The sequence below is a fragment of the Mirounga angustirostris genome, unplaced genomic scaffold, assembly GCF_029215605.1.
Source record: "Mirounga angustirostris isolate CCGP_5_RB_7025 unplaced genomic scaffold, mMirAng1.0.hap1 SCAF_10, whole genome shotgun sequence".
NCBI classification, from domain to species: Eukaryota; Metazoa; Chordata; class Mammalia; order Carnivora; family Phocidae; genus Mirounga; species Mirounga angustirostris.
The window spans coordinates 106,972,775-106,982,089 of record NW_026991718.1 but is presented as its reverse complement, the minus strand read 5'-3'; the positions used below and the strand labels follow the sequence as shown (position 1 = coordinate 106,982,089).

The 9,315-nt window shown below is 56.1% G+C and overlaps 1 protein-coding gene across 1 annotated transcript; it reads right to left on the bottom strand.

Moving 5' to 3' along the window:
• Positions 1-374: 374 nt before the first annotated feature.
• LRRN4 (leucine rich repeat neuronal 4) lies at positions 375-8,938 on the bottom strand. Its single transcript, XM_045886229.2, has 4 exons — positions 8,287-8,938; positions 6,670-6,874; positions 3,080-3,217; positions 375-1,620 (listed from the first exon to the last, which is right to left on the bottom strand). The coding sequence occupies exons 1-4, from the start codon at positions 8,936-8,938 to the stop codon at positions 375-377; spliced, it is 2,241 nt and encodes a 746-aa protein (XP_045742185.2).
• Positions 8,939-9,315: the final 377 nt, after the last annotated feature.

Sequence of the window (9,315 nt, the reverse complement as noted above, 5' to 3'; positions counted from 1 at the left end):
AGGATGTCACTTCCAATATGGCAAAAGAGCCTGAATTGTGTGAACTGTTTTCTCTCTTCCTACTTTCACACCCAATCTATTCGCTTGGACGCCAAGGGGCACTGACTGCTGAAAAACCCAAATAACACACAAGGATGACCCGCGGCAACGAGGGTGGTCTGGTGTGAACCCTAATGTTTCTGGGAACAGAGAAGTAGAAGGCGGGGAAGGCAGTGGTTCCTCGGACTGAGAAACTGCATGGCAGAGTGCTGGCTTCACAGGAAATTAGAGGCATTCTGAGCTGGCGGGGTCACCTTTGACCCTCTGTATCTTCTTTTCGGCACACAGGCGACCGGTTCCTCAGCTCGAGTTCCAGTGGAGGAGGGGGCGCTGAGCTAACTGAGCGTCTGGAGCTTGAGCGGGTAGTCGAAGGCTGGGTTTTTGTAGGCCACCAGGTGCGTGTCGTGGCGCTGCGGGCGTGGCGACCGGCCCCGCCTGCACAGACACGCGGCGAGCAGCAGGGTGGTGACGAGCAGCAGGCCGCAGGCGGCGCACAGCCCCGCGAAGATGAGCACGAAGCTGGGCTTGGTGGTGAAGGCGGCGCACGCCCGCGTCCAGCCCGAGGCCGGCGGCTGGCTCAGGCCCGCCCGGTTGGCGGCCAGGACGCACACGCGGTACGTGGTGCCCGGCGAGAGCCCGTACAGGGGGTGCTGCCGGGCGGTGGCGTAGATGTCCGCCACCACCGTCACCGACTGGTTCCCCGGCCGGCCCTCGGGAGAGTAGCGCATCTGGTAGCCGCGCACCACCGAGTTGGGGGCGCACCAGCGGACCAGGGCCGACGTGTCGGTGGTCTCGGTCACCGCCTGCAGCCTGGGGGGGTCCGGGAGGGTGTCCTCCCCGCTGAGGCCGGGGCACCGGCACCGCGAGCGCCTCTGCAGCTCTGCGCACGGGGTCTGGAGGTGCTTGCAGGGGTGGTAATCACAGGGGACATCCTGGGGAAGCGCGCCCACCTCCTCCTTCTGCCCCTCCTCCTCCTCCTCCTCACTGGAGTCGTCCAACAGCAAGATGGGAATCGCGCCCTCGGAAGGACTCGGGTGGGGCGCCTGCGGGGTGGCCTGTGTCGTGCAGTCGGGCTGCGGCGTCCACGCTGGGCTCCAGGGGGCAGGGAAGAGCCCAGGGTGTTTGCTGGCCGAGGCGGTGGAGGCAGCTGAGACGTGAGGCGCATGGCCCAGCATGGCAGCGTGTTCTTCTTGGGGCTCTGTCCCAGCTGTGCTTGCAGCCCTGCGCAGAGCGCCGGAGTTGCTGGAATCTGCTGTGGAGATGGCCGGGGAGGGGGCGGTCCCCACCTCGATGGCGCTGTGTGACCATGCAGTTTGCGTGGCGGAAGCCGCGGGGAGGGAGGGGGGCTTGGTGACGCTCTGCCCAGCTTCCACCGGTCGAGTGGAGGGTGCTGTGCTCGGTGGGGTGGTGAGACCCTGTGTAGACGGTGCGTGGGCGAAGGGAACAGAGTAGGGCGAGCTGGAATGGAGGAGGGTGGTGCTTTGGTCCAGATGGCACACAGTGGGCAGCTGGGTCAGCGAAAGAGGGGCCGAGAAGGTGTCTTGGGACCCTGAAGCTGGTACACACACAGTGTCCGCAGCCCTAAAGGGAAGGCCAACCAGTTAGAAGGTGTTTGAGTCCTGGGTGCAGACAATCCCTCTCATCAAACCCCGTCAACATGTCTGCCAGGTACCACCGGCTGCACACTCTCTGTCCTTCACTTCCCTGACCCTCAGGGCAACCTGTGGAGGGGGCTTCCCTCATCATTCCCATTGGGCAGAGAAAGAAACAGAAGCTCAGCAAGAGGAACTAACTGCCCGAGATAGCAAGTGGCAGAACCTAAACCCAGGGCAGGCACTGTGAATGGTGGTTCCGGTTCTCCAAGTGTAGTCTGCCATTTTGTTGTCACCTATCTGCTTCCTGGCTGACTACTAGTAATAATACTTACACGAGCTAACATTTTCTGAGTCCTTGCCATATGCTAGTGACTACTGTTAGCACTTTACTGTACCAACTAATTTAATCTGTATAACCTTATGAGGTAGCCACTATTATCCCCATTTTACAGATGAGGAAGTAGAGGCACAGAGAGGTTCAGTAACGCAGCCAAAATCAAAAGTAGTAAGTGGTGTGAAGAGGCTGCACTCTCAACCTCTTCACTAATACTGTAGTGAGACCCTTCACTGCAAAGGGCCTGGGGCCTTATCTTTCGAGGTAACATGAAGGGGATGGGGGCAGACTGATTCCCACCTCACAGCTGAGTTTGGGTGGGACATGAAAAAAAATTGCACAGGATGGGGGGAGGTGTCTCCTAAAGTGAGCCAGAGGGGCTAGTGGAGCTGGGTTGAGGGTACTCATGACCAGAGGTGTCCCCAGCCAGCCCCCATTCTCTCCTGGTGGCCAGCCTGGGCATGGCTCCCCACTGCAAAAACAGCTCTTCTAGCCAACAGCCAATGGAAGTCTTTGAAGGACTTCTTTTTCCCCTGTCCCATAAGAGCTCTGTAAGTCCATCGGCCTTGGACTGAATGATGCAGGGGACCAGGCTGCATCTTGGGGACTCACTAGTGGGGCCCAGTGGTTAAGAGCCACCCCCACCATTTTGGAGGAAGATGGATCCTGCCTCCTCCACCCAACAGCTGCATGAACCTAAGCAAGCGCCTCCTCTCTTTGGGCCCCCACCCACTTGTCCGTAAAATGGAACAAAGATAAGACTGTCTTGGTGGAGTTAATCTAGCTGTTCACTTAGCCCATTTTTTTTTTCTACTGGGCACAAAACTAGACTACATTTCCCAGCAACTGACATTTGGCCAATGAGATGCCAGGGGAAGTGAGGAGCCCCACCTCCTGGCTTGGCCTATTAAAACCATCATGTCTGTTCCTCCATGCTCTCGGTCACTCTGGCTGGCTGGAATGAAGAGTCTTGATCACTGGGGGACCCTGAGTGTGACTACATGGGGAGTGGCCACCCTGCCCAACACTGCCAACCTGCCCAAGAAGAGCAAGCCATAAGCTGTGAGAATTTCCGCTCACCTCTTAGTCATCTGCTTTGTAAATGTGTTACCTGCTTAGGACAGTCCTCTTTGCATCCCTGAGGAGCCAGGACAATTCACAGCTGCAAATGAGGGGGTTGCCAAAGAGGCTGATGGACAGGACCTGGGAGGAATGCAGGCTCCAAGGAGGGAAGGAACTCAAGTTGCAGCTGAAACACAAAAAAATCAAGTCAGGCTTTAAAAACCAAGTCAAAACTATTCCCAGAGAGCCATGGTGGTGTCACTCGCAAAACCATTCTGTTAGGGGTTAGATGATACTACTTTGGACAAAACTCTTTAATGACCTCAGACTTCATTTTTTTTCGTCATCTGTAAAGTGGAGCTACCAACCCAACTCAGTCACTATCACCCCACATATCAAATGGAGACAGTACTCCCCTGCCCATTTGTTATATCAAAAAGAGTCTGTGATGATGAAACTGTTTAAAAGTGTAAGTCTCCACACAAAAGTAAGATATTGTTATTATAGACCAGTCACAAGAAATGGCAGAAGCTCTTTATTAACGAGAACATTCTTGAGTATGTACTATCGCAGTTGAACTGTTGTTGATGGCACTCAACACCAGTCCTTTGGAAGATGCCTCGCTGGAGCGTATCGGTTAAGCTCTTGCTGGGTAGAAATTTCCCCAAAACTTAGTAGCTTAAAACAACAAATATTTGTTCTTTCTCGTGAGTCTGTGGTTCTTGTGGTCTGGGCCAGCTCAGTGGGGCTGGAAGATCTAGGATGGCCTCACATATATGCAGACTCAACTACGTTTGCTGGGGCCTCCCTCCATATACTCCTCATCATTCAGGAGGCTAGCCCAGGCTAGTGCACATGGTGGTGGGGTTGGAGGGGGGGCTCCCCACCAGCCAGGAAGGGAAAGCTCCAATCCTCAACTGCTTTCAAGTTTCTACTTACGTCCCTTTTGCTAATGTCCCAAGGCCAAGTCCAGCTTCAAGAGGTGGAGAATAGACTCCAATTCTTGGTGGGAGGAGCTGCAAAGTCACATTGCAAAGGGGCGTGTCTACAAGGATGGGAGGAATGACACGGGGCCATTTTGCAAAGGGTCTAGCACGCCCAGCAATGGCAGGTCCCCTCCCAATACTTGGCTCTTTCTTCCCTAGAGTCTTACAGAGCATTTGGCCTCAACTTTCTCAACTCCTTGAGTCCCCTGGCCTCAGTTATACTTCATCTCGGGCAACAGTTGCTGCACTTTACCTTCAGGTTTCTTCTGACCGAAGGCTGGCTTTCCTCCACCCGCCTGGGAACCATCTGCCTTCCCCAGCTGCTCTGTGGGAGATGCTCATGTCCTAGGTGAGGACGGACCCACTCCCCAGACCCGCTCTAACACTCCGGGGTGGTGGGGACCGGACAGTTGTCCCCTCTGGAACACCAGATATATGTGAGTGCTATTTATCTGGAAGCTTAATGCACAATATGAGTACATACATATATGCATGCTTGTTTTCAGCAGATTTCACAGAGCTAGAGTAGAAGTCTTAGAAGGAGAATTTACTTAGCACGTCAGCATGCCAAGGAAGTATTTTTCTTTTTGCCTGAAGGGGGGGAAGGAAAAAGGATTATCGTCTTTTTGAGCAGTTAACATTACCCAGGGCTTTACATTCATTAGCTCACAGACATCATCACGGACAATTCAGTGACAGAATAATACTTTGCTCATTTTACAGATAAGGAAAATGAGTCCTTTCTTTATCCGGTGGCCCTTTCTGTCACCGATGTAACTTGCACGTGATAAAATCAAGTCGAATCACCACCCACACGGGAGGTACGGGAGAGCCTGGCTCACATCCTAGTGTGGGCTGTGTATCTCTGCATCTGAACTTACAGAGCCCTAGGGTGAAAGAAGGTTCATTCGCTCTCCTAAATAACCTCTTTTCGCTTCTTTTTTTTAATTTATTTTTTAAGATTTTTATTTATTTATTTGACAGAGAGCACAAGTAGGCAGAGCGGCAGGCAGAGGGAGAGGGAGAAGCAGGCTCCCCGCTGAGCAGGGAGCCCGATGCGGGGCTCGATCCCAGGACCCTGGGATCCTGACCTGAGCCGAAGGCAGACTCTTAACCGACTGAGCCACCCAGGCGCCCCCTCTTTCCACTTCTTTGCTGAACTATTGCCCGTCCCTCCTGCATGTCAGAGGGGGCCGCAGAGGGCTTTGGGGCACACTGGTTGGCCGAGCAGCAAGGAAGGTGGCCATCCCCTCACTGGTGCGTGCCGGCCATGCCAGGGCAGCCAAACGTGACTCGGTATTTAGCACAGCCCCCAGGGGAAGCTGTGGGTGAGCTAAGGAGAGCTGTGAGTAGGCCAGGCTGCGAAGGGGAGAGAGGGTCCAGCAGAGCAGATGGAGACGCTTGAAAGCACCAGGAAAGCAAGTGGCTGCTTCCTTCCCCCTCCCCACCACCAGCTGGAGCAGAGGTGGTACGGTTGGGGGAGGGAGGGGGAACTATGATGAGCCAGAAGGAATTTAACCTTCTCCTTCAGGAAGCACTGCAAGGTTTCCATTTGGCAGGAGACTCAATCGGATTATGATTTAGACAGACCTCTTGGCTGAATGTAGTGACTGGATCGCAAGCATTCTTAACCTGGGCTCCGCAGAGACGGGGTGTGTGACTGGGGATGGAGTCAGGATTTGAGCCGGGGGCAGGGGGACTCCACATCTGCTACCTTACATACAAGTCTGAAGCTCAGAAGAGGAGTCTGAGCCAGAGAGGAAATCCCTCTCACCAACATCACCACCACCACAATCACCATCACGATTACCATCACTGTCACTAGTTCACCATCATTACCAACACAATGTCACCTTCTTCATAGCCACCATATCATCTTCACGAATGGTACAGCACACAACATGTGCCAGGCGCTGAGCTAAGTGCTCTGCGTGTTCTGTTTCCTTTTCTCCCAGGACAAACCCCAAAGTGAACACTCTGGTTGTGGCTGGAGCTAGCAGAGGAAAGAGAGAGGTGGCTACTTTAAAGTGATGATGGGGCAAAGGTGCTTCCTGGGGCCCAGATGAGGGCCCCAGGAAAGGAGGTGGCCTGGGGTCATTTTCACAGGGATGGTGCCCTTCCCGCGGAAGTCAGGACAGGAGCCTCTCTTGATGAGGAGGGTGAATACAGTGACACTTTGGACAACCAGGCCTGGAAGGACTGACCCTGGGTTCCAACTGCAAGTAGAGCCCTCTCACCTTTCCTCCCTAGACCCATTCAAATCTTGGAAGGGCTGAACTGCATAAATCCCTGGGGTTGGGGGGGGAAGCAGGTGGATCCAGAAATAGAGAAGAACCTGATGCCTCATACCCTCTTCCCACTGCAAGTTTCTCAGCCTGGGCTTAAAGAAAACTTTACATGCATGAGAGTTTGGAGTTTTACTATTACTCTGGACAAGACTGAGTTGCATGGTTATTAGGCCGATGGACTATCCGGTACCTGACCAAGATATCACCCAAAGGATGAGGAAGAACAGAAGTCCAGCGAGGATGAGAAGGAGCGGAGGGAGAGGAATGAAGGTCTGGTTAGTGCTATAAAACGGTTACACGTGTTCAACTTAGTGTAATGGGCAGAAATCAGTTATGTGATTCACGTGCGTCTTAGAAACACTTACTTCTGGAATAGAAGGACCTGTAGGCGAGGAGTGTCTTGGAAGATGTGTGTATGGACAGAGGTAAGTGCTGAGGAGTCTTGACAATCCAGCTGCTGCAGGTTGGGGGTCATCTTGAAAATGTCCCCCTCCAGAATTCTCAGCCTGGGCATCTTCCTCAGGTAGAGAGACGTGAGCTTCGGGAGGTCTCTGATCCACCCTGACTGCACTGAAATACAGAGGGGAAACTGCCCACTACCCAGGAAGGCACAAACTGGCGGGGCCAGCACAGCATTAAGGAAAGAATGAGAGGGACCAGATGAGTCAAAAAGGCCATTGCTGAACATGGGCGGTTAGCAGCTGTGGGAATCTCAGAAGCATAGGCCATCTCAGCTGGAAGAGCCTTCAGAGACGACCAGTCTTTCCTTCCTTCCTTCCTTCCAGACCCAGGGCAGCCAAAGTCAGAGAGGAGAAGGACAGGCCCAGGGCCACAGAGCTGGGGAGGGATGGAGCGAGGACTCGAACCCAGGACACTGTCTCCAAGGCTGCTCTTGCCCACCTTCTTGTTAAACTCCACAGGGAAATACCCCAGACTTCACTCTGATGGCTACCAGAAGTGGGGACATCTTTGAGAGAAGTAAGGAAGGAGGAGAGGAAGAACAAGGCTAGATGCGGCCTGGAAACCGAATTCCGTGGCTCTCCTAACAAATGGAGAATGTGCCACTTTCCCTGTTTTCCATTCTCGCTCTTTTTTCTGTCTGCGGTGGAACAGGTGTTCCTGTTCCTGTTCGCTGGTTCCAGCGAAAGCATATATAGTGTTCTGTGTTTTTTTTTTTTTAAACAAAACCAACCTTGGGAATCAGTCAAAACATGCCAAGTACATGTGTCTTGTGTGAAGATTCAACGTTCACAGAAACAAGTTGAGCCAAACCAAGTAGCAAAATCAATGAATTCATCCTCAGGAGGCATCTGCTGCTTCAGGTTAACGGCGTGGTTTTTTTTTTTTTTTTTTTAAGATTTTATTTATTTATTCATGAGAGACAGAGACCACGAGAGGGAAGAGGGCAGAGGGAGAAGCAGACCCCCTGCCGAGCAGGAAGCCCGATGCGGGACTCGATCCCAGGACCCCGAGATCATGACCTGAGCCGAAGGCAGACGCTTAACCATCTGAGCCACCCAGGCGCCCTAACGGCGTGTTTGGTGCTAAATTCATTCACTCATCGGCCCCGAAGCGATGCCCCCACGTCGCCATGCTACAAGCATTTGCCAGCTCTGCTGCGTAGCAGGCGAACAGAGGGGCGAGCCTGGGGCTCTGCGCCCCCGAAGGCCTGGGCTCGGATATGGAGCCATCGCTTACTGAGCTGGGAGACCGTGGGCCAGGCGTCCACCTGTCCGCGCCCTCGTTCCCTCCTAAGCAAAGCGGGATCCATAATAACAGTCCCCACCTCTTGGGCCTCCAGGAGTTGACCCGGGCCCGCGGGGCTCTGGAAATGGAGGAGGGGCTGTTTTTGAGCCGCACCTCGAGCCGGGCGCCCTGGTCGCCCCCCTCCCCGCTCCGGAGGAAGTTCGCGGCCCCGCCCCGCGAGCGCCTGCCCAGCCCGGCCACCCCCACCGCGAACTCCCGGCGCCGCCCGGACTCACCGCGCTCCAGGAACGTGCCGCTGAGGTCCAGGACCTCGAGCGCGCCGCCCGCTCCCGCGAAGGCCGCGTCGGCGATGCCCGCCCCGGGCTCGCGGCCCAGCGCGGTGCCGGAGAGGTTGAGCAGGCGCAGCGCGGGGAGGCAGGCGAAGGCCCGGGGCTGCAGCGCCCGCAGCGGGTTCCCGGCGAGCGCCAGCGAGCGGAGGCCCGGCAGCGCGGGCGGGGCGCACGGCGGCAGCGCGGCCAGCCGGTTGTAGCTGAGGTCCAGCGTGTGCAGCGCCGCCGGCCCGCCGGGGCCCCAGCGCAGCGCGGCGATGCGGTTGTGGCGCAGCGTCAGCACCTGCAGCCGCGCCAGGGGCCCGAGCTCGGCGGCGCTCAGCGCGCGCAGCAGGTTGTGGCTGCCGTCTAGGCTGCGCAGCGCGGGCTGCAGGCAGCGGGGCAGGCGCTCCAGGCTGCGGTTCGCGAGGGTCAAGGTCGAGGCTCCCGCGGCGGGCAGCCCCTCGCACGGCGACACCGTGGCGTTGCTGGTCCCGCTCTCCCGGGGGTCCCGCCGAGTGAGCCGGGAAAGAGGGCCCCTCTCCTGGGGTGGCCCTGCCCAGCTGGGGCGCAGCGCCGTGGGCAGCAGCAGCGGTAGAGGCAGCAGGGCCCACCACATGGTGCGTGGCTGCGGAGACAACAGCACGACGGCCCCTAAATCCGCAGACACCCCGCTCGAAGGGGCAAATGTGCTCCTCTACTCTGAGGAGAAGCACAGGCCCTGGATGTTTCCTGAAGGTCGGGGTCCGGGGGCTGGGAGGGACGTTCCTGTGGCCCCTCCTGCCCTTCCTGCTCCCAGCGATGCCCTTCCCTCGAATTCACTTGCGGATTAACATCCACAGGTGACTTCTTGCAGAAGGCTTCCCTCACCTGTCCCCTCCGGCCTGAACTTCCAAGTCACCTCCTCCCTTGTCCCCATTGCACGAACTTCCGGAGGGAGGAGACCGTGCCCTTTATTGCTGTAAACTTTCCCCAGGTGCACAGATGCGGCTCCAG

Excerpts from the sequence above, each read along its gene's own strand:
- LRRN4 (XM_045886229.2), bottom strand. The coding sequence starts at position 8,938 with ATGTGGTGGGCCCTGCTGCCTCTACCGCTGCTGCTGCCCACGGCGCTG. Across the intron at positions 6,875-8,286 it reads CGGCACGTTCCTGGAGCGCG|TGCAGTCAGGGTGGATCAGA; the intron begins GTGAGTCCGGGC and ends TCTGTATTTCAG. Across the intron at positions 3,218-6,669 it reads CAGGTCCTTCTATTCCAGAA|CTGCAACTTGAGTTCCTTCC; the intron begins GTAAGTGTTTCT and ends TTTGTGTTTCAG.